The sequence below is a fragment of the Choristoneura fumiferana genome, chromosome 13 (genome assembly GCF_025370935.1).
Source record: "Choristoneura fumiferana chromosome 13, NRCan_CFum_1, whole genome shotgun sequence".
NCBI lineage: Eukaryota > Metazoa > Arthropoda > Insecta > Lepidoptera > Tortricidae > Choristoneura > Choristoneura fumiferana.
In genome coordinates this window covers 19,580,691-19,606,152 of record NC_133484.1, presented here as the reverse complement: position 1 = coordinate 19,606,152, position 25,462 = coordinate 19,580,691, and the positions used below count along the sequence as shown (strand labels likewise).

The window sequence follows — 25,462 nt, the reverse complement described above, 5'->3', positions numbered from 1 at the left end:
GGACGGACGAGGTGGGGTGAAATCAACTCAAGTACTTTTTTTTTTAATATCTCTAAAAAGTGTGCAATATGTTGCCAGTAGATTAAATTAACTACAATAATGTTATCTAAAATTATATCTTCCAATGAAGCGAGTCATATAATATTGATCGAACTTCGCTTGCGAAGCTCGTTTGATCATATATTGTAACGATATGGCTATCAAATTAAAGCTCATAATTATTTACTCCGTTCCAAGACTACGTTCCGTATCTACCTACGGCATAACACGTGTAATATATCTTTAATCAAAAACTCCGATGAAAAACTAACCCAATCCTCTACATAAATATTTCGGATTGTTAAGACATCTTGTATACATACGAACAGTTTAATACATCAGTGCATACGAACATTGCAAGCTAGTAAAAATGCATGGCAACTGTCTGACAGTTGATAAATTTAGTTTAGAAAATATAGTTCAACAGGTCTAGACTTTTGGCTGTCCCCGCGACAGTTGTGGGCGTACAGCTGGTACACGTTACTTTCCAGTGGCTACAAGGCTTCCAATCCAGTGGCAGGAACATTTAAAAAGAAAGATTATGAAACTTTTAAGACTATAATAAAGCATTTGTTCTTTGTACATAACTTGTATAGTTAGGGACCAAATTAATTAGGTCCTATCCTGGCGCTTCGCCGTCGCGGAAACGGGCCGCTCGCTTCGCTCGCTCGGCTCGCGCATTGTCGTCACAATTATTGTGCCACACACTCCTTCTTGCTTCGTTCGTTATCGTCCCATATTTTCAAAATTTAAATTGACGGTAAGAGTGACCAATTTGCCGAAATCTCTTTGCAGTAGGAAATATTTGCCCCCTTCCACTGCTGGTTACGTAAGATAATGTACAAAGAACAAGAGTGAAAAAAGGTCCACGTGAGCGAGAGTAGATGGTACAAGAAATAAATACCCTAAACTTCTAAGCGGCTTAATATATTTAGTTATAGTCCAGTAAATATGAATTGGTAGTAACTAGTCCATAGTAAAGTTGACAGATTGAGCACTTCATATTTCCTGGACTATACCTAAATATGCTAGATTTTTTTTCTTTCTTAATAATTTAAAATTCTTTAGCGACTTAGTTTAATTAGTTTTTTTCGTAATATTGTTTTGTTGTAAATCAGTTAGGATAAATATTTTTCGTTCGAATCAGCTATATTTTTTTACAAAAATGACGCTTCGATAATTAGCCCTTTGAATCGAAATTTATTAAATGCAAGTCCCCGATAAGCAGTTCTAAATCTATCTAAAAATGATTAAAACAGGGAACACTTTGCCCCAAGCGTCGGTCCGTCCATTAAATGTTGGCGCTCTTCCAGATAAAAAATAATTAGAGGAAATGTAGGTGACGAGGGCATTCACCTTCCCAACGTTACATGATACTGCCACGGTGACATACTAGATCTGAATGTGGTCATGACCTTATTGAGGAAGAAGATGCAGAAGTGTATGATGATTTGGGGGTTTCAGATGATGTGTTGGCTCTATAGCCACATCTATATGTCAGAGACAATTTTTCCAGGAAATAACCTACTAACTTAGAAACCCCTGATATTGTCAACCGTTGAATGGATTTTTATCAAACACAGTTGAGAACTACTGCTAGGAAATTCTTATCACGTTAAATAAACCGCATCGAAATCAGTCTATCCGTTTGAGAGGAACGATGCCACAAACAGACAGGCAGACATTGGTGTCAAACTTATAACATCCCTCTTTTTGCGCCGAGGGTTAAAAATAATGTTGATACGAATGGACCAGTGGTTAGTGATCCTAAAGTTATAGGTGCTGAGTTGGAATCCCATCTGGCAATAAATTGGAGGAAACTGTCACACACAATCATTTAAGTAGTTATTTAATAATGTTCTTCTAACCAGGGTAAATTTGTGAGTCTCTATACAGATCATCATTATTGCATACGTATGTGGACGATTTGTAAAAGTTTTGCTTTTATTATACTAACTATCATAATACATTATATCTATACGATAAGAATCGGTTCATTGATAGTAACTACCCCCACCCCAGCCTATATACGTCCCACTGCTGGGCACAGGCCTCCTCTCTGAACAAGAGGGATACCCGGTAGTTCACTTTTCTTTTGCTAAATCGTGTTACAGGAAAGAGGAGATAAAGCGTGTAATTAAATATGTATGCTGGCGACGCGTTGGGGGCATTTTTGTTGGTTGTTTGTGAGCATAATAATGTCGTATCTCATCTTATAAAAGCATTATGATATTCTAAGACTAAGAGTTCATTTGAGGTCGGAAATGGATACAATTGGTTTAGTGGATCATTCAAAAACATTAATATTAGTTATTAGTTGGGCAGGAGTTTGTATATACGCGAGGAAACATACTATACAACAGAAAAACTCGTTCAACATGAATTTACTACAAAAATAAAAAGTAGCGTAAACTTGGTTGCCTGTAAATGTGTCAAGGCTCGCAATGACGTACAAACTTACGGTCTAATCGAACTGACGAACCGAGCGAAATAGAACAAACCGCATTTTATAGTGGCTCAGCAATGGCCGACTGTAGTTTATGTTGGATTTATTGCTGGGCTTATCGTTCGACTGGTCTATCAGCGGCTTTTTGTCTTGGAAATGTTGGATTCGTTTCTTAACTTACTCGATATTCGAGGCCAATATCGATCACGGGATCTTCAAGGATTATGAGAACAAGCTATGACACTGTTCGTGCAGTTTGTGTTCTCTTCCTTATGTATAGCCTGTGCCCTGTGAAAACTTTTATCGCCATATGATTTCGTACAAAAATAAACGGAACGGACAACAACCGTCAAAGTGCTGAAAGTTGGCTGTATTTTCTGAAAAATAATGTATAGAAAGTCACCTAAATGTACTTAAAAAGCAAGTTAGTCATTTATTGAAATCTAAGTATTGCCCTGCTCTCCATGTTATCGAACAATAAGACGTCAATTTCAACTAATTTGATTGGCCAATTCTGCAAACTTCCGCTCTGCATCTAAAAGACACCCTAATGAATGCTTAAAGCATAAGCTGACCGTGGTCCATTCACAATCAGAAATCAGATTTGCCCTTCAATTCCCCTCTATGTTTCCGGTTGACATGTTGTACCTAATATTTTTCACTAATTCCCAAATGTAAGTTATTCACTTACCGGCATCCGTGAAGAACGCCGAGTGTCTGTTAGGGCTGGAAGGCACTGATGCGGAGGCTGATGTCAGGAAGGCCCTCTTCACCTTCGTCCACTTGGAAGCCCGCGGAGGCCGGTGTTGCGGGGGCCGGGCGCCCAGCTCGAGGGACCGTTGCTTGCGGAGTACGGGGTGGGATGGCTCGGATTCTTAAACAATCGATGATATCTGGGATATTGTCCAGAACAAGGAGATAGTCATAATAGAAACTGTAGACCCAGGAACATCCATCGACGCGGAATTGGCTTAAAGCGATCAAAAAAATAATTCTGCAAACAAACTGTCATGCAGTTTGGCCTAGTTTGATGTATTCTGTTTAATTGAGAAAATAAATTTAAAAAAAAGGTTCGGATTTAATTATGTTCACTAATAAAGGGTAGCGATTGTTGTAATCTCATCACTTAAAGATACCGTCATACAAAACTGTTCCTTAAATTATCGACTGTTTGACAAGATTAATGGAGCTGTAATCAAAACACGCAGTGTGTCAAGCCAGTGTTAAAAAAACCGATCTTTTGTCTCTATACTTGTATTTTTATTAGCTCAACTACTTATTCACCACTTTCAAATGCCACCTTTGAGCGATGTAGTCGGAAGATCTTAGTACATAGATTAAAAATAAAGATACCTAGTTCTTCAGAAGAAGGTATGGTAAGCGTCAGCACTGGATTGGCATCGCTGTCTACACCATCACTGAGGGATCTTCTCCTGACCGGCACCACGTCAGGTGAACTCTTGCTGCCTCTGCTGCTCTTCTTCCTCACGGATTCTTTCCTTGTCTGGAGGATGTCACGCATCTTGCCCCATCGGGTTTTGTGGAGCTTGTTTGGTGAAGGGGAGGTGGAGCTGTCGTCCTGTTGGAGCAGATTTAGGTTTAGCTTTTGGAAGTGGGATTACATCAGTTATTATAGAAGAAATAAAGAAAGATACCCATTCGACCTATAGCCTCACTTCAGCAAAGAGCCGTGGGTTAGAAACCGCATTCGCATCTCGGAGTTTTTCGGAATATAGTGCGAAATTATTGAAATTTACCAAGAACTTCATTGTGAAGGAAAATATCATAATGCATAGCTTCACGAAGCAATTCAATGGTGTGTGAAGTTCACGATCCGGACTGAGCCCGCGTGGGAATTACAGGCTGAGCCCTCTCAATCGGCGAGAAGACCTCTGGAGTGTTAAATCCAGCTTAGATAAGCAAGAAACCTCGTGCAAAATTTATTACATTGCGAGGCCGTAAAGCGACCGAGATCGAAGTGATCAATTGCATGCTGCAATTAAATACAGAGCACGATTTCTTGACAGTCTGAACTGGGATTTAGTAACTTTAAAGATAGTACCTGTGCGGCGCGTGGAGGAATGTGTTGTCGTTCTCGTCGCAGCGGAGGATGCTCTTGCGGTACATACCTACAACAAGGATTAGCTAAATAACTGCCATTTATTATAATATATAGGAGTCGAAGTGGTCGCCATTGCCGAAATTGGTCGGATCATCATCATCATTATCACTAAATAACAGCGTAGTTATAATTGATAAAAATCACGTATTCTTAACAAGTGCGGCTCGCTAATTATTTTAGGACCACGACCGACAACTTTGCCATTTGTTTCTCGTTAGTGATTGGTTAAATAACTAAACGACCCAATCGCCAGCAAGACTGTAACGTCAAACGGACCTCTCGATACTCACGCCATCTAGCGATATTTTGACTGTCAACAAACTCTAATGAGGGCTATCGCGTATGAATTCGCCGCTAGAGGCGCTAGTGTAGCGTGAGGTCTCCGAAATGTCAAATCTCATAGTTTTTGGGTGAGCTACGCGGGTTTATTTATAATTAGAATAATTTTGTGAATATTTTGCAATATCTGAAATTAATTATGGCAAATATGCGTTCCGGGCAATGAATGTCAGTGTTTTGAGACAGTTTTGTCTTTCGGAAACCTTTGTCCTTTTTTCCGAACAAAGCAGGGACTATGCAACACTGTGGTATGCTCGATATTTTTATGGTACGGTTTTAAGGTGTATTAAATATGATTTTAATCTAAAACTTGGTTTTCACGCCCGTAATAACAGACTTTGAAAGCCATGCTTAAAAACCTCACGCAACAGTGCGCCATCTAGTGAGACAAAAAACGATAGCCCTCATTGCAGTACTTACTTACTTAGGTATACTTTGTTTGGATAGGTATTTAACTAAATGTAAACAAACTTCAGCTGCCAGATTTTGGTATATTCACGGATCTAAAAAAAATACTTATCTATCATTGTAACTAGACTAGTGTATTTCAAGATTGGTTTTTTGGAATCTTTTGTACTTTTTTTTTCAAAAAACCAATCTTAATTTGATTGCTTAGGTTACAGCTCTTGTCCGGGTGATCGGTTGGTTCCAATGGAGTGCCGAAAGTTTCTCGATGAGGGCTACGGTATAGATGTCGCTAGCGTCACTGCTTAAGTGGCTAAATAAGAAACAAACAAGCTGAGATATGAGGTGCATAGCGGAAATTCGTGTCTGTACCGTTGACCAGCAGTGGTGTGGCGGTATAGCACGCGGTACGGAATACCGAGGACCTGGGTTCGATTCCCAGTGCTGGTCTTATTTTTCTGGTTTTTCTGTGCATCTATATTTCAGTTTGTATTTTCAATTTAGTGTATTTCAATACAGAAATTTAAACGTTTAATGGGGGTATTTCAATATTTAAGACACCAATGTCAATTGGTGTCACATTCTTTTGTTTACATTTAGTTAAATGCCTATAGAAACCGAGTATAATTTTGGTGTTATTTGATTTGCCTTCATCACTCACCAGCACACATGTCTTTGAATATTTTTAGACGCGTACGAATGCCGACATAGTATTAACTAAACAAATGTAGTGTAAACCGTATCAAAATAAAAACAACACCGGTGATGGATGGCAAGGCTACCAACGGAAAGAAGCAAACGAAGTAATTTTTTTACAACACGTTGCAATAACCTAACCTAGCCAACTAAAAGTTGGAAAACCCCCGACTGTCACTTCAAAGTTCAATATCTCAAAAACGGCCGAACCGATTTTGATGAAACATATCTAAAAACAATTGCTAGAAAACCTACTTTCAAATAAAAAACCGCATTCAAATCGGTCCACCCGTTTAAGAGCTACGGTGCCACAGACAGACACACAAACATTTGTACAATATACGAATCTAGGACATGTTTGCGTACATGTGACTGCACAGTGTTACGTGATAATACTTACAGATATTTTTTTACTGTATTTTTTATATAAGAGAGGAAAAACAAGCATGCGGGTCTTCTGATGGGAAGCAATCACCGCCGCCCATGGACACCTGCCAAAATGAGGGGTATGACAGGTATGTGTTGTTGTTCCCATTTTTAGGGTTCCGGAGCCAAAATGGCAAAAACGGAACCCTTATAGTTTCGCCATGTCTGTCTGTCCGTTCGTCCGCGGCTTTTCTCAGGGACTATCAATGCTAGAAAGCTGTAATTTTTCACGGATATAATTATATGAAAACTATGCCGACAATATGGTACAATAAAAAATTTAAAAATCATTTTTTTAGGGTACCTCTCATAGACGTAAAGTGGGGGTGATTTTTTTTTCTCATCCTACCCTATAGTGTGGGATCCATTAGGGGGTTGCAAAGACGATTTTTTTGATTCATTGATATGTTTGCGAAATATTCAACCTTAAAGTGCAAATTTTATTAAAATCGAGCGTCCCCCTCTAATATCTAAACCGGTGGGTGGAAAAATTTGAAAAAATTCAGGGTGATAGTAAGTAGGTATATAAAACTTACAAGAAAAACTAAACTTGGAAGATTCCGTATAAAATACGAAATCATTAGAACAATATTACTTAATTTTTTCGTAATGGCTACGGAACCCTATTTGGGGCGTGTCCGACACGCTCTTGGCCGGTTTATACATTTCATTTTTCTCACTTGTCGGATTATTCTCCTAACGCCCAGAGTCCTTAAAGTATAAACTTATGAAATGAAATGAAATGAAATGAAATGAAACTTTAATACCTAACACTTAATACTTATCAAGTTACATTTTTATACATTTACACATTTCTATTGATAATGTTTACAAATATTCATGTTTATAGTCATGTTGGCACTGGGTACCAAACTCAGCATAATGCTGATCACATGACGTGACCAGCGCTGATTTTCAGTTTGGCCCCTACACGAGGGGTAATTTTGGTTGAAGTAGTGGTTTGCGTTGTGTTCGTGTATATACATTATATTTATGTTCCTGTATATATATATATATATATATGTATGTATATATTTTTTACATGCATGTATGTAAGTATGTTATTGTAATTTGAACATCGAATTCTGATTATGATATGATATAATATGATCCAGGCCACTCGGTTATGGAACTCCCTACCAATAGGCTTGAGGCGCGCAAATTTAAGTCATTGCCTATCAAGTCTATGCTTAGAGAGCACTATCTGTCATCTAGCGTATGAATGTTATAGTTAGCTTTTTTATAAGTTGTTATGGTGTCTATCTATGTATGTGTATTGTATGTGTTAATTCTTGATATTGCTCTAATCTACTGTAAAGTGCACCACATGCTAAAATTTACTCCGTACTTTTGTCCATTGTAAAGGTTGCCTGGAAGAGATCTCTGAAGCGATAAGCCCGCCTATTTTGAACATGAAACTACCGTTGAGACTCACTCATATTAAATATAATGACCCGGATAACTCACGTCTTAAATCGTTCGAATCGAAACATGTCGAGCTAAACTCGATTTAAGACGTGAGTTATCCGGGTCATTATATTTAATATAGGCCGCCTATTGCTTACCTTAGAAAATCTCGATGTATATACCTGTATTTTCTGTACTGCTTACTGTGTTGGTGTGCAATAAAGAGTTATTGTATTGTATTTTATTGTATAGATCACAGATCTGTCACAAAAATACCAGGAAACTCTACTTTCTCCTATAACTATGGAATGCGCTAGCAAGCAAGACAAACGTAATTTAGAAATAATACCAACGGATGCTGGAGCAGAGAATGCGTTACGATCTATTTCTGAAGCAATAACTATAATAGCTTTATGAATAGGATGGCGCATAGATATGCTAAAAATACTATGTAACTTTTATGCGTGAAGTATGATTTAGAGTGGTATTTCGCAATGGCGATCTGATAATCTGCGATTACATTTTTTTTTATTCGACTGGATGGCAAACGAGCAAGTGGGTCTCCTAATGGTAAGAGATCTGCAACATCAGGGGTATTGCAGACGCGTTGCCAATCTAGAGGCCTAAGATGAGATGCCTCACGTGCCAGTAGTTTCACCGGCTGTCTTACTCTCCACGCCGAAACACAACAGTGCAAGCACTGCTGCTTCACGGCAGGATTAGCGAGCAAGATGGTGGCAGCAATCCGGGCGGACCTTGCTCAAGGTCCTACCACCTGCAGAACATACACATGCATGACAGTTACTTTTGTTTAAATCGTAACGTCTCCGTATGTTAGTATAAAAAAAAGTTGTGAGTTGTGGTTAAAAAAAAAATTCTACCGCTTCTTGGCATCCGACTGAGCGGACTCTTGGCATATTTACTTATGTAAGTCTGGTGATAACATAATAATTAGTGGTCCGGCCAGGATCGCTTCGGGACAGTACTTCATTTGGATGTAAATGCGAATATAGTCAACAAAATGTGCAGGTAGTAGGACCTTGTGCAAGGTCCGCCTGGAACCCGGATTGCTACCACCATCGTGCTCGCTAATCCTGCCGTGAAGCAGCAGTGCTTGCACTGTTGTGTTTCGGCGTGGAGAGTAAGACAGCCGGTGAAATTACTGGCACTTAAGGTATCCCATCTTAGGCCTCTAGGTTGGCAACGCATCTGCAATACCCCTGATGTTGCAGATGTTTCGCGGCGGTGGTGATATCTTACCATCAGGAGACCCACTTGCTTCTTTGCCATTCAGTCGAATAAAAATAAACAGTCATCCAAAAAGATCATTTTTTTTTTTGAAAAAACAGTGCATATACCTACATGCAACAAAAAGTACAGCCAGCAAAAAAGTTTGTTTTAAAATGGAGTTTTAACAAAAAAAATACGAGTTCTAATCTCACCAGTCGAAAATCACCAACTTCTTTCAATCCGATTGGATTGACTTGATACAATCTTTACAAAAATAAATAGCAAAAAAGTGGGGAGGTCGAATGAAATACTTGATAAACAATATTACCTATTACTATGTATTGTTGCTTCCTATTGATACTTCAATGGTACAGTCGAGTTCATAAACTTGAGAGCAAAAATTTGATCAAAATATCTGAACACAACTCTATTGTTAACGGCGTAGAAGTGTGTTCAGATTTAGATATTTTTGATCAAATTTTCGCTCACAAGTATGAACTCGACTGTACGTACCTACTCACTAATCATTTGCCTATTTCGATTACATGACTAACTTTATTGAAATTTATATTAAACTTCTCTGGCATTTATATTCATATAAATTTTAAGACGTGCTTGTAAACACGTCATCGGTGCAATGTTCTTAGAATGCAATCAGATATAATATCAAAATAACAAACAGGAAAAGTTTATACGGGAAATTTTAGACACAAATCTAAGAACTGTATTACTGTTTCCGTCTTTTGTCCGCCATCCAACCCGCTATAGACAATATTCCAGCATGTGTCAACAGGGGCAGACTGAAAACCAGCGCTGGCAGCTTCTGCGTAAGCGCAGCATTAGCTGAGTTTGCTCCTTTTGCCGCAGGACAGACTACTTGCAAAGTTAAATTCTCTTTTTTTAAACTCCTTTTATATGATCTGTGCTGTATTGTACTATTTTATCTTGTATTGTTTATATTGTTGTCTTGTATTGTTTGTACTGTTGGCAATTAAATATTTTCTTTCTTTCTTAAGAAGTGCCACAAATAAGTTCATTTTAGAGCATCATTCTTTTCATTTACTTTAATAGCATTATTTCGTACGGCCTTATTTATGGGGATGTGCTGCAGACATTGAGTCAATTTTTATCTTACAAAAGAGAGCAATTAGAGCAATTTATAATTTGAAGACGCGTGAATCTTTAAGATCTTTTTTTAAGGAAACAGATATTCTAACCCTGCCGTCGCTTTATTTTTGAAATAATCGATAAGCCAAAGGCTACTAGAAACACAGGGAAGCTTAAAGTTCCATCGTACAGACTGGCTAAAACCAAAAAGTCTTTTCTGGGAAATTGCATACGTTTTTATAATAAAATTCCAAAAAATATTATAAATGAAACGGATACAAAATTCAGATCTATTGTCAAGAAGACATTAATATCAAAGGCGTATTATAAAGTTAATGATTATATCATGGACAGGGATATTTGGAAATAATTTCGATCCGCATTAGCGATCCCTTCAAATAGCGAACCTACTGTGTTAAAAATACAGTTGTGTTAAATACTGGTGATGTATACATATCATTTAATAATATTGTAAATCTGTTTTAAAAAAATATATATATACCTCGTTGAGTTTCTTGCCGGATTCTTCTCAGCAGAGGTTTTTCCGAACCGGTGGTAGATTTTTTTTGACATTCATAAGTGCTTGCTATAGCCTAAATTGAATAAAGATATTTTGACTTTGACTTTGATTTGTTAGCTCATTCTGTTCTCTGTTTTATTTTTGGGTTTTGATATAATATCGACTCTTTGCTGATTCAAAGAGTCCTTATGCACATCGCTGAACTCTATGTACTTTATATTATTACCACTATGAATTATGTCAAACTGTCAAGCTGTGTCATGTATAATTTCTAATTGAATAAAGCCTAGCTTTATGTAAAAGGTTTATTTCCGTATTATTACAATTTATTCAATTAGTAAAATGGATAGATTCTTACGACCCGAACGTTTTGATGGTGACCCATCATTAAATACCACCGCGCCTGAGTGGGAACACTGGAAGCGGACCTTCGGAAACTTTTTGACCGCTCGTGAAGCCGCGTCCGCCCCCGCTGCAACGGATGCTGGCGCACCTGCTGCTCCTGCTCGTCTTCTTGACGCCGTCAAGCTACAACTGCTAGTGAACTATGTTTCGCCGCGAGTTTTTGCATACATCAGTGATTGCACAACGTATGCCGATGCCATCGCCATCCTGGATGCCTTGTATGTAAAACCAAAGAATATAATATACGCTAGACATGTACTCGCGACGAGGCGCCAGCAGTCAGGAGAATCTATCGACACATATCTTCAGGCACTCAGACAACTATCTAAAGAATGCCAATTCAATTCCGTGGACGCTGAAACGAATAGAAGTGATAGCATACGTGGAGCTTTTATAGCCGGGATCAATTCATCTAACATTCGTCAGAGACTGTTAGAAAATTTGACGCTGACCTTAGAGCAAGCCTACAATCTAGCGCTATCTATGGAAACAGCTGAAGCTAACTCGGTGCTATTTAATAGCCAATCTCCAATTGTCAACTCTATGTCTCATTCTTCAAAAACCAATGAAACTACCACTCCATCTACTTCTAGATCTCTTGAAACAGTAGCTGCAGCACCTAGATCCACGGAAACAAAATCTTATCGACGCAAGTGCTTTTTCTGTGGCGGCCCTCTTCATGCTCGCAAAACCTGCCCGGCAGTTGATGTTGAATGCCATGCTTGTGGTAAGAAGGGTCATTTTTCGACTGTTTGTCGTAGCAAAGGTCAAAACAGCGCCGCCACCTCAAGTACTGATGATGGCTGTAAGCACTGCACCGCTTGCATAACAGCTGCTTCACCTACTTCACTTCAAAAAGCTATGGCTGAAGCTTACATCAAAGGTGTTCGTGCTGACGCTTTAATTGACACGGGAAGCAGCATAAGTTTCATAAACGAAGAATTCGCAAATCTGCTAAAGCTAAGAAAGCTTAACTGTCAACAAACAGTGACGATGGCTTCACTGTCTTTGACATCACAAGTAAATGGCCTCACCCGCCAAACTATTCGCATAGGGAAGTACTCTTACGAAAATATTGAACTCCTAATCGTAAAGGATTTGTGCGCTGACATGATTATCGGTCACGACATATTGAAACTGCACTCGACCCTGGAGTTTGAATTTGGTGGATCGAAGCAAGCGCTCAAAGTTTGCTCTGTAGCCGAAGCAACCGTACCTGCGGTGCCGTTGTTTCCGAATCTTACTCTAGACTGCAAGCCGATCGCCATAAGATCTCGCAAGTACTCATCTGAAGATCAACAGTTTATCACGTCCGAAGTAGAAAAATTGTTACGAGACGGCATAATCGAAGAGAGCCAATCGCCGTGGAGAGCGCAGGTCTTGATTACTAAGAACGCCAATCACAAGAAAAGAATGGTGATTGATTACTCGCAGACTATTAATCGATATACACAGTTAGACGCTTACCCTCTGCCAAATATAGAAGAAACTGTTACTAAGATCTCTAACTACAATATATTCAGTGCTATCGATCTTCAAAGTGCTTATCACCAAGTGCCGATACTTCCTCAAGAGAAAATCTACACTGCATTCGAAGCTGCAGGAAATCTTTACCAATTTACTAGAATTCCTTTCGGCGTCACAAACGGCGTATCTGCGTTCCAAAGAACTATCGACTGGGTGATCCGGAAAGAAGGATTAACAGGGACGTACGCCTACCTCGACGATATTACCGTTTGCGGTAAAACACAAGAAGATCATGATGCAAATCTCGAAAAGTCTCTCAATGCACTCAATAAGTACGGGCTTACAATAAATAAGGAGAAAAGTAAGTTCAGCCTCAAATCGATCAACATACTGGGATACTCTATTGACAACCACATTATCAAGCCTGATAACAATAGATTGCAACCTCTGCTCGACTTACCTCCGCCCAATGATATTGCATCACTCCGCAGAACTTTGGGAATGTTCGCACATTACTCCAAATGGATACCCAATTTTTCTGAGAGAATTCATGCTCTAGCTCACGCCTCGCAGTTTCCTTTAAGCGAAGAAGCGGTAAAAGCTTTTGAAATCTTGAAATCGATAATCGCCAAGTCTTCCGTAAATACTATTGATAACAACGTGGGTTTCACAGTCGAAACAGATGCCTCTGAACATTCGATCGCGGCTACTCTATCTCAAAACTCTAGGCCAGTTGCTTTCTATTCTAGAACATTAAATCACTGCGAACAAAAACACTCTGCCATAGAAAAAGAGGCCTACGCCATCGTTGAGTCTTTAAAAAATGGCGACATTTCCTGATCGGAAAATCTTTCAATCTTATTACTGATCAAAGGTCTGTCAGTTTCATGTTCAATGCTAAGCTGCCAAGCAAGATAAAGAATGAGAAAATTCAGAGATGGCGACTTGAACTGGCTCCGTTCAAGTACGACATAATTTACAGGCCTGGGCGAGAAAACCACGTCGCTGATGCACTGTCCAGAGTCTCTGCTAGCATGAGTCTACAATCACGAAGTCTTAAACTAAAGGAGTTGCACAATCATCTCTGTCCCCGGTGTGACAAGAATGCATCATTGGCTCAAAACTAAAAATCTGGTTTATACGATCGAAGAGATAAGGGCCATGACAAGCAATTGCCGAACTTGCGCAGAGATAAAGCCAAACTTTTTCAGAAATCAAGACCCGCTCCCTGAGCTTATAAAGGCCACTTCACCTTTTGAGCGTCTTAGTATAGATTTTAAGGGCCCGGTCCCAACAAATACCAAGAATCGGTTCATACTTACTGTCATCGACGAATATTCACGTTTTCCATTCGCCTTTCCATGTACTGATGTAAGTGCGAGGACTGTAACTATGCATCTGAATTCGCTTTTCATGATATTTGGTATGCCGGCGTATATACACTCCGACCGGGGATCGTCGTTTATGTCCTCAGAAGTTAAAGAATTTCTTCACTCACGAGGTATCGCTACGAGCCGCACTACCGCCTACAACCCCCAAGGGAATGGCCAGGTGGAAAAATTAAATTCAACACTATGGAAAACAGTTCAATTGGCTCTACGGACCCACAATTTGCCGAAGGAAGAGTGGGAGAAAGTCCTTCCATTCGCTCTACATTCCATACGCTCACTGCTGTGTACGGCAATTAATTGTTCACCACACGAGAGGATGTTCCGGCACAGCAGACGCTCTCCTAACGGAACCTCGATGCCTACATGGTTGACTGGAACAGGGCAGGTTCTTCTACGCCGCTGTGACCGAGCCAGCAAATATCAGCCCCTAGTGGAAGAAGTGGATCTGCTAGAAGCAAACGCAGATTATTCATATATTCGGCTCCCTGATGGCCGTGAAACAACCGTGTCAAATAGGCACCTAGCCCCGATTGGAGGTCAGGGAGAAATTATTGCCCAAGAAACAGAACCTGATTCTAATACGCGAGAATCCCCAATAATTACCCAAGATATCAGCCCCGAGCACCAATCTGTGTCCGGAAAAGACAGCTTTACACCTCCTCAAGATGTTGAACAGAAACAGTCTGAAGTGGCTCCACTGCCAGAGCCAGAAACGTTGAGGAGACCTGCCAGGGCTCGGAAACCGCCGCACTATCTCAAGGATTACAGCATGAGCGTGTGCTGTTCTGGTAACTGTGGAGGAATCTTCTCAGAGCCGCGGAGAATGATATAATATCGACTCTTTGCTGATTCAAAGAGTCCTTATGCACATCGCTGAACTCTATGTACTTTATATTATTACCACTATGAATTATGTCAAACTGTCAAGCTGTGTCATGTATAATTTCTAATTGAATAAAGCCTAGCTTTATGTAAAAGGTTTATTTCCGTATTATTACAGGTTTAAAGATCATTTATTGTTATAAAGATTTTACAATTCACTTATTTTATGAGAACTTAAAATTAAACATGTATGTTTATAATGAGCGAGAACATAAAAAGAGGGTAAGTAACAATACAAAACTCCGACAGCATTCTGCCGATACTTATTGAGAGAGAGAGAGAGAGAGAGAGAGAAACATTTATTTACACATATTGCTAGTGCAGGTGAGATCCGTGCTCCGCGCCGAGTTGTTAACAAGACAACGAAACTCTGAGCTAACGCAGACTGGAAGTGGCATAGCGTAGTTGCATTTTATATACCTGCTATTAAAATTTTGGGCCTAATAGGAGCAGATAATTAAAACATAGATCGCACTCGTCAAACTGAAGGAAATAACTTTAATAGCCTGAATGACTTCGAGAAAGGTATGGTACGGCTGTGCTTTTAGTTTTGTTTTGCTCGACTTAGCGGGGCACTGCCGTGCCCCCAGAAAATAAGTTTTTGTGACACTTTTTTAGTACATCCTTTTATTGACGGTACAAACATCAATGTGTAGATCTCAATACAACTCCATACATACATCAAAAAGTCCAAAGAAAATCTAGCCAGTGGAGGCGGGTAAAAATCGAGTTTAAAGATTTGACTATACGAGTATTTATCATGGATATCTTTAATATATAAAATTCTCATGAGAATAGGAATAGTAATTTTCATACTTCTACACGGACGGCGTCGAGGCCACAGCTAGTAAATAATAAAGTTTGACGGATCTAGTAAATAATAAAGTTTGACGGATCTAGTAAACAATAAAGTTTGACGGATCTAGTAAATAATAAAGTTTGACGGATCTAGTAAATAATAAAGTTTGACGGATCTAGTAAATAATAAAGTTTGACGGATCTAGTAAATAATAAAGTTTGACGGATCTAGTAAATAATAAAGTTTGACGGATCTAGTAAATAATAAAGTTTGACGGATCCCGGTAATCTAGTTTGGTAGTTTAGTTATCTAACACGTAGGTCATTAGGTGTGGGTTCAAAAGTTTCTCGCACCAAAAAAGACTTAAACTTCGTTGAGTAAGCATACTGCTACTAAAACAAATGATTTGTAAATTTCGTGTTAGTAACTAGTAGAAATTTAAATATGACGGGATAAACACGGCAAAGAACATGTTGCCGTGGTGGCCTAGTGGATGTTGCCGTGGTGGCCTAGTGGTTTGACCTATCGCCTCTCAAGCAGAGGGTCGTGGGTTCGAACCCCGGCTCGCACCTCTGACTTTTTCGAAATTCATGTGCGGAATTACATTTGAAATTTACCACGAGCTTTGCGGTGAAGGAAAACATCGTGAGGAAACCTGCACAAACCTGCGAAGCGATTCAATGGTGCGTGCGAAGTTCCCAATCCGCAGTGGGCCCGCGTGGGAACTATGGCCCAAGCCCTCTTGTTCTGAGAGGAGGCCTGTGCCCAGCAGTGGGACGACTATAGGCTGGGATGAAACACGGCAAATGCATGTTGGGTAACAAAAAGACGGTGCTTATGTATTGATTATAAAAAAAAATCTGTCCTGGTCTCACCTGACTCCATCCTTAGTTCTTCGCATGAAGAATTAGGTGTAAGCGACAACGCACTGCCAGGGGTCAAGCTGGCAGAATCTCGCTCCGGGTTGGTCAGTCCTTGACTCACAACCCCCTGGCTAGCGGGTCCCTGGCCACCAGTTCCTTGGGTTCCACTCCCCTGGGTACCCGTCCCCTGTGCACTAGCCCCTTGGGTACCCGTCCCCTGTGCACTAGCCCCTTGGGTACCCGTCCCCTGTGCACTAGCCCCTTGGATACCCGTCCCTTGTGTACCCAACCCCTGGCTTGCCATAGTTGATGCTGGTGTTGAACCCGCCAGAGCGACAGCTCCCACCATAGCACCAGCTGCAATAGCGCCGCCCATTGTTGTCGGGGGCCATTGCGCTTTCTCCCACCTGAAAAAATGAGGGGTTAGTAACGGTACGGCTCCTTAGATATTTCAACGTTAATTATATTAACTGTAACGTTTAGTATTATGGATACATTTGGTATAATGCGATTTACACACAAGAAGGAAAATTATTAATTTTATTTGATTTGGGTTCACTTACTTATCAAAGCAAAAAAAGTTTATTTCTCGAGTAAATTGAATTCACTTCGGACCACTAGGATCGCTCTAGGACGTCGTCGGCATTTTTAGCCGACTTTAGTTTTGTTATTATTTAACATTCTATTGCTAAATACTTACGTGTGAATTAAAAAAAACTGCTACGAACTTAAAAAAATTGCATAGGGGGTAGGAAAACCTTCGTCAGTTATTAAATTGATTCCTTTACAAAGTCATAGACTCTTAGTACATTTTGAAACCAAAGTACTAAGTAGACAAGTGCATATCAAATTGTTATATCTAGTTTCAGGTGAATACAAAACCTTTTTAATAAACAATTTCGTAAAAGTTTCAATCAAAAAAATCTATTTAATTGTCAGTGTTTGTCAGTGCCAAGGTGTAGTGGTAGGGTTGCTATGGTCACCTGATTATATTAAGCAGGTTGACAGGTTGTAAAGCAGATTAGCGCTCATACTGAGCAAAGGAAAACAGATCTTATGGTGACGAACCTTTTTTTACTCCGACTGTACCTATTCTTAGACCTTTACAGTGTATGCGCATACTTAATTAATTAATTATCTTAATTCTTGATTATCTTTTAAACAGTAAGAGTTAAGCCACTATTGTTTTGGGGAAATTAGCCTTATTTGACCTGAATGTTCTCTTAAAGTTATCAGAAATTTAAAATAATATAATGTATGTATGTGTATGTACGTTACATATAACGTCTGTCTTGAACATGAAACTACCGTGAGACTCACTCATATTAAATATATTGACCCGGATAACTCACGTCTTAAATCGAGTTTAGCTCGACATCTTTCGGGCTAATCCGTAGCCCTTCGTCTTCGGAGCAACGCGACTCAGCGGCTGCTGCAACACGCGCACTCCCTGTTTTTAAATTGAACACCGTATGTACACCCCGCCTCGTTGTACGAACAACATGAGTGGTCACTCTGGTCGTATGTATACTGACGGTTATTTATATATTTTTGTATGATACAAATAGTAAAAACAGCCGATTTTTTTTATGAAATCTTGTTTCACTGAACTGATTTTCAAAATTTTCACTAATGAATACGTACATGATCCTCAATTAATAAAGGATAATTATTATCTAGCTGTCTTTGGCATCTCAAGCAAAGGATCCTGGGTTCAGACCAAGGCTCGTATCTCCGAGGTTTTCGAAATTCATCTGCGAAATTACACTCGAAAATTTACATGACGGCACGGTGGTTTTTATCAATAATAATAATTCATTCAAAAAAACGCAGTTTGTACAAGAACCATATATATATCCTTGGTTTGTAAATCATTTTTAACTAAGAACTAAAACATACTGTAACCTACGTAAGAGAAATATTTACAACAAGTGCCTGAACTAGGATCCCTGTGTTTAATGCAACGTCAATGAAAATCACGATGTAACTTTTGGGAAGTCTCATTAGAATTTACTTAAATCCCGGTAAGTATTTCAATTAAATTAATTGCCTTATCCAATAAAATAAAATATCATGGGACACTTGACACCAATTGACCTAGTCCCAAACTAAGCAAAGCTTGTACTATGTGATTATAGCGAGTGCGAAGCGGTGAATTAAGAGCGTTACCTGCAACGTTGCATTTTTGTTAGTTTTTCTCGATTCTTCCATAAAAATTAAATGAAAATTAAAAATGTGGTCAGATAGAACTCTTCTTTATATATAAGTTAATGTGTCTCCAATAATCATTACACTTTTTTAATTTTCATTCTTTTTTATGAAATAATCGAGAAAAACTAAGAAAAATGCAACGTTGCCAGCTCAGCAGGTATAAACGCTCTTAAGGCTCTGCTCCGTTTCCCCGGTTCCACAAGGAACATGTTTTTCATGAACCAATAGAAAGGGTTCATTGACCTATCCTCGCACAGCACATTGTCATCTCTAGTGGAAACAGAGCGTAGCGAGGCGAGGTTAACTGAAGCGTTTCTATTGGCTCATGAAAAACACATTCCTTGCACGTCTCTGGTGGAAACGGAGTGGAATATAACTGAAATGCAGCAAAGCTGAAATTACAATGTCGGCCTGCAGCTGCCTATACCGCATATCAACCGTAAATATTCTGCAAATAGACGCCACATACTGCGGGAATACTCGTAAGCCGTGATGATTTGTATGAAATAAGTAGTCGCCGTTTTGTTTGATACACAAGCTTGCGTGCGACTTCGCCCGCGTGCAATTCGGTTATCGCGCGCTGTTCCCTCGGAAACTGCAAAAAGGAGCCTTTGTCACTCTCTGGCCCATAAACTATATCTATGCCCAAAATCAGATATCGCTCCGTTTCGACGTGAAAGACGGACAAACACACAAACACACACTTTCGCATTATTAGTATGGATACTAGTTTTAGGGGCTGTTTCACCATCCATTGATTAGTGATAACCGACGGTTAAATGTGATGCCGTCTCCGTCTATTCGAACAAAACAAATAGAGACGGCATCACACCTAACCGCCAGTTAACACTAATCAATGGATGGTGAAACAGACCCTTAATCTTACTAAATTAATATTAGTATGGATACTAATAAAAATTCAATTCAATGGTGCGTGTGAAGTTCCCAATCCGCACTGGGCCCGCGTGGGAACTATAGCCCAAGCCCTCTTGTTCTGAGAGGAGGCCTGTGCCCAGCAGTGGGACGTATATAGGCTGGGATGATGGATACTAGTTCTTAGTTCTTACCCTTAGCTTCGTCCGCGTATACCATTCAATTTTAGTGAAACAAATTGAGATTTTTTATATATAAATATGAAGGGGCAAACAAAGCATGTAGGTCTATCACCGCAAACCATGGACTCGCGCAACTCGAGGGCAGGGGTATCACACACAAGTGCGTTGTCGGCCGAAAAATAAATATTTATATTTGGAAAATGTGTTGGCCTAGCTGGTGGTTTGACCTATGGGCCAAGAAGAGGTTCGTGGGTTCAAACGAGGGCTTGCATCTCTGAGGTTTTAGAGAATCTTGTGCGATTTTACATTTGAAATCCATTACGAGCTTTGCGAAAATATCGCAAGGAAAGTTCAATAGTTTTTAAAAAAAATAGTTTTTTATTCATCATACGTGTATACGAGCTAAGTTGCCTAAAATAAATGGGGATATTATTATTTTACATTGGTACAATGATAAAGTTAAAATGAGATTACCTCTATAACTTAACATTGTCACAGACATTGTCTAAGTATGCTTAAACTAGGTTTATTATCGACTGGTAAAATGTAGAGATTGTCATAATTTTAATTTGACCAAACGGCTGTAATTTTTTTTTTTTTATACTACTGGAAGGCAAACGAGCAAGTGGGTCTCCTGATGGTAAGATGTCACCACCGCCCATAAACATTGCAACACCAGGGGTATTGCACACGCGTTGCCAACCTAGAGGCCTAAGATGGGATACCTCACGTGCCAGTAATTTCACCGGCTGTCTTACTCTCCACGCCGAAACACAACAATGCAAGCACTGCTGCTTCACGGCAGGATTAGCGAGCAAGATGGTGGTAGCAATCCGGGCGGACCTTGCACAAGGTCCTACCACCTGCAAATTAACGCGCATCAAATAATATGCAGCTTTGTACTAGCTTTTTGAGAATTTGGGGCTATAAACGTGCGTTCGCGAAACGTGCATTTTCAATGCTTAATAGTACATTGTGTATTAAGGGCGGTAAATAAGGAATTACGAACAGGAGTCTATTAGAAGCCTGAAGTCGAAGACTGAGGGCTTTAATGAGTCGATGTTCGTAATTGTAGTACCGCCCGTGCGACATTATAATGTTTTTCATCACATTTGCGAGTAAAATTTTATATTTCTAAAATAAAAAATAAAATTCTTTCAAATATTGGCGATACCTTAGGCTGCGCTCCTGGCAGTGCCGCTCTCCCCCTCCCCCTCCCTCAGCATGCGCCGCAACGTGCGTGTGCATGTGGTCCTGCAGCAGCGCGCCATGCAGTACCAGTACGCACATTGACTCATTTACCGACCTTGGGTTTCATGACAAGAAAATTTGTACGCGCAATGACTCATTTACCGACGACGGTTTAAATGACAAGCACATTAAGGTCGGAGGGTTTTATTTGGGGGGTTGCAACCAAGGTAGCCTGCATGTTACGACACTGTTTACGAGCAAGTGTGATGAAAAAAAATATGCGTCTACTTAGAAGTGTACTTAGAACTTTACTCTCTCAGGATTTTAAACTTAGGTACCTACTTAAACTACTGTTTTAAAGTTTTGAAATCAATTTAGATCTAGGTATTACAAAGAAATTTACAGCATGACTTTTCAAAACAAATCAAGTCAAATTTATCAATTTTCTTTACTGACCCAGTTGATCCACTCAATTTCTACATTTATTCTCTGATACATTAATCCATTGTACATTCTTAAGCATCGTAATCGGTTACAGTTCATTAAGCAGCTTAAAATAGGTTTGTATTGATGGCTCACATTCATTGGCAAGTAAAATGGCCAGCTGAAGCGAAATATTTCAGGAATGTGTTTTGTTTTTTGACTTAGGTAGGACTCAATAACAAGGCTGCACTGACTGTTTTATTATTATAACATGTTTTTATTTCCATTTTGTATCAAAAATCTTAATAATTATGGTCTTGAAGTTAAAGAAGAAAAAGTCAAAGAATGTAGAAAATATTTCATCTTGTTTTGTTTGTAATGGACTTAATACTATCTAACAAATTTTAAAAATTATTTCACCTGAAGAAATAGTTTTTTGTGCAACAAGAGAGCAAAGTTGTTTTTTTGCTGCGAGTGTTGATTTTGAATCCCGAGGAATAAAAATCAGTGAGCAAAATGCGATTTTGCTAACTGATTTTTAATAGGAAAGCCTGCCTGTTTGCGGTGCTGAGGTGAAAATAATATTATCCGTCTGCGTAGAATTCGTTTATCGCTATCCCGCGGGAACTATGCAATTTTCCGGGATAAAAAGTAACCTATGTCTTTCCACCCAGGACTCAAGCTATCGTATAGGTACCGAATTTCATCTAAATTGGTTCAGCGGTTTAGATATGATGAAGTAACAAACAACAAACAGACTTACAAACGTTCGCATTTATAATATTGATGGGATTTATCGCCGAGTTACAAAATGCAACTTTTAATCCCAAGAAAATGCAACTACTTGTTGATATTCTATTTAGTCCAGCAGCGATCAAAACAATTTCCATATTAGCAAAGCTTTGACCTAAATCTACAAACACCATTACGTTTAATCATATACCTCACCTGAAAGCCGCTTTTACTTTAGTCCACTTGGAGACCTTGGACTTCTCCACTTCTTTGGAGAATATCCCTTCGGACCGCCTTCTCAAAGGAGTTCCTGGCGATACATCACTGTCATCACCTCCCGCTGACCTTGCCCTTTGCCTCCTTAGAAGTGAACCACCAAATCTTGAATGCCCTTTCCACTTAGATCCTGATCGTTTGATACTTCTCCCACCCGCCATTATACAATCAAACATTGCCTGGCTGTACTCACTATCTATCTCAGCTTCCAAAGCTTCATTTATCATCAATAACTCTTTCCTCTCTATCCGCAACCTCTCATTCTCCTGGTCTATCTTCTTATGAGTTTCGTGCAACCGCCTCAAATGATTCACATCTCTCAACTTCTTGAGCAGCCGGGCATTATGCTCCTTTAAAGTTACAAATTGATTCAAGAGTTGTATCAATTTCTCTAATTGTTCTAATGATTCAACGGTATCTTTGGTTCTTAAAGCTAGTTCTTTCCCACGTTTAGAGGCTGGGTCTTCGTGTTCTTTGAGTCTTTGTAACATGCTTTCGCATAGCGTTTCTGCGTCGATTTCTCCATCGTGTAGAGACCAGTAGTATTCAGAGTTAGGTCCAGCGGTGCAGGGGGATGAGCCTTCGTCTGAAGGCGTTTGAGGTTTGACTGATAAGGATGCAGGAGGCTCGCCTCTCCTCCGTTTGTGTAAGGATGTACCACTTGGAGGAAGCTCCGCTAAATCCTTCTCTTTCTCAGCGGAGACGAGGTTCCCGTCGGTGACGTCACTGCTTTCCTTCAGTGACGTCATGATGCAGCTGCTCCGTGTCTGGGCTATTTATAAATGAAAATAAACGCACGTGCACCGTCGGACACTGGGGTGAGACAAAATGTTACGGAATGCATTTCTTGGTTTGAAAGTCCATGACTCAATATCAGATTCTACACATTTAGGAGTTGCACTTATTCTTTTACTGTAACTACTAAACGTAACTGTTTTGTTAGTTATATTTAACTACTTTCATTTGCTATCTGAAATTCACATTTCAACAATACTTGTTGTATACATTGGTATAACACTTTTCAGTCACTTTCACATGGTTACTAACAATTCAGTCTCTACGTTATTTTTAATAAACTAATGACACTAACGAATAATCGATCCCCAATTATTATAGGGTAAGGTTATGTATAAGGTACAAATGGTTAACAGTTGGAATATATGTCGGTGATTTTGCCCGCCCATGCGCACGCGCTTCGTAAGGCGGGCGGCCGCGCACTGCCGATCGTCTTCCACACGAACACTTCCGAACATTTCCGACTTCGTATTTTTAACTCCACCACTCAAACGTACACCTGATCCGCACGAGAATAAACCTTGTTGTAAAGGCTATAAGCTTTAGCGATTGTGTATGAGCTTGCGGTGTGCCGTTAATGCTTTCTTATGCTAAGACATTGCTTTCATACATGGAACCCATTAACCCATTTTTGTTGAAAAAGGGAGTAAATAAAAGTTTTATGTTTCAGTCTTATTGTGCCACTTTTCTGGTTTTTAGAATTTTGTTTTATTTTATGATGTCTGAGAATTTATTTCATTTAGTAAATACATACATGTTTATGTATGTAACGGTGGCCGTAGGTATGTAACTTCCTAGTCTTATATAGAACGTTATCGTAGTAAATTAGTGTTATTGGTATATAACAAGGTTCATCGTATAATATGTTAATGCCTTAAAATGTCATTGCGACATGGTTCTGTGGTGGCCTTGGAATCATGTTACTTGACTTTCGATTTGACAAAGAACTAAATGCGTAGGTAGCTATCCTATTCATGAACTAATTTAAAGCTACATTATAAATTTCCATGTAAAATATTACATAGCGGATGGTAGGACCCTGTGTACAGAACATGCATGAAAGAAGAAGACAGTATTTTTCTTGTCGTGTAGTACCTATTTATCGTGTCGTCGTTTGGTTTTTGTCAGCGGACTCCTTGGGATAGAATCCTGGAACCCTGGGGACCGCGGTCTTAAGGAAAAGCCTTTGCATCCGCGCTTTAAAACACCGTGTGAAAAGGCCCTAAAAACTCTGCGTTAAGCAGTGTTTCCACCAATAATACCAGGTGGTAGGACCTTGTGCAAGGGCCGCCCGGATTGCTACCGCCCGGACCGCTTCTTGGCATCCGATTGAGCGGAAACTTGGCATATTTACTTATGTAAGTCTGGTGACAACATAATAATTAGTGGTCCCACCACTTACGATCAGGATCGCCTCGGGACAGTTCTTCATTTGGATGTCAATGTGAATATAGTCAACAAAATGTGCAGGTGGTAGGACCTTGTGCAAGGTCCGCCTGGAACCCGGATTGCTACCACCATCTTGCTCGCTAATCCTGCCGTGAAGCAGCAGTGCTTGAACTGTTGTATTTCAGAGTGGAGAGTAAGACAGCCGGTGAAATTACTGGCACGTGAGGTATCCCATCTTAGGCCTCTAGATTGGCAACGCGTCTGCAATACCCCTCTTACCATCAGGAGACCCATTTGCTCGTTTGCCATCCAGTCGAATTAAAAAATAAAAATACTGTGCGAGAATGTGTTGAGAGGAATGTGTTTTTCATTAACCAATAGAAATGCTTCATTTACCTATCCTCGCATAGCACATCTCTGGTGGAAACAGCTGAGCGGAGCGAGGCGAGGTAAATGAAGCGTTCCTATTGGTTCATGAAAAGCATATTCGTTGTGACACATCCTCGTACATCTCTGATGGAAAAGGTCTGTCAAGGCCTACAGACTTAGAGCATTTTCAGATTATCCGATCCGATATCGGTATTGGACGCCGAATACGATATCGGGGCAAGTAAAATGTATGAAATATGATCCGATATCGGATCGGATAATCTGAAAGACAGGTACATAATATTTCATACATTTTACTTGCCCTGTTTATTAAAGACAGGCTTCCATAGAGGGTCGTGAATTCACCCTCTTCCTTTCATCGTCCGGGTTCAATAAGTTTGAACGCTGCTAATGTTTGTAGAAAACTCTTTACTCGTTAATCACTGGCCGAATATTCAAATTCTCCTCACATTCTGA

At 39.7% G+C, this 25,462-nt stretch overlaps 2 protein-coding genes across 2 annotated transcripts in view; both read right to left on the bottom strand.

Moving 5' to 3' along the window:
• Positions 1-4,254, bottom strand: part of LOC141434442 (uncharacterized) — a 6,207-nt gene extending 1,953 nt beyond the window's left edge. Inside the window, exons 1-3 of the mRNA XM_074096860.1 lie at positions 4,243-4,254; positions 3,839-4,064; positions 3,177-3,359 (exon numbers count right to left, since the gene is read on the bottom strand). Coding sequence (XP_073952961.1) covers positions 3,177-3,359; positions 3,839-4,064; positions 4,243-4,254 — 421 coding nt within the window. The remainder of the gene's footprint in view (positions 1-3,176; positions 3,360-3,838; positions 4,065-4,242) is intronic.
• The window catches only part of LOC141434268 (uncharacterized), a 93,133-nt gene extending 69,492 nt beyond the window's left edge, over positions 1-23,641 (bottom strand). Inside the window, exons 1-2 of the mRNA XM_074096660.1 lie at positions 22,373-23,641; positions 16,557-16,951 (exon numbers count right to left, since the gene is read on the bottom strand). Of these exons, the coding sequence (XP_073952761.1) occupies positions 16,557-16,951; positions 22,373-23,181 (1,204 nt within the window). The 5' untranslated portion in view covers positions 23,182-23,641. The remainder of the gene's footprint in view (positions 1-16,556; positions 16,952-22,372) is intronic.
• Between the last annotated feature and the right edge of the window lie 1,821 nt (positions 23,642-25,462).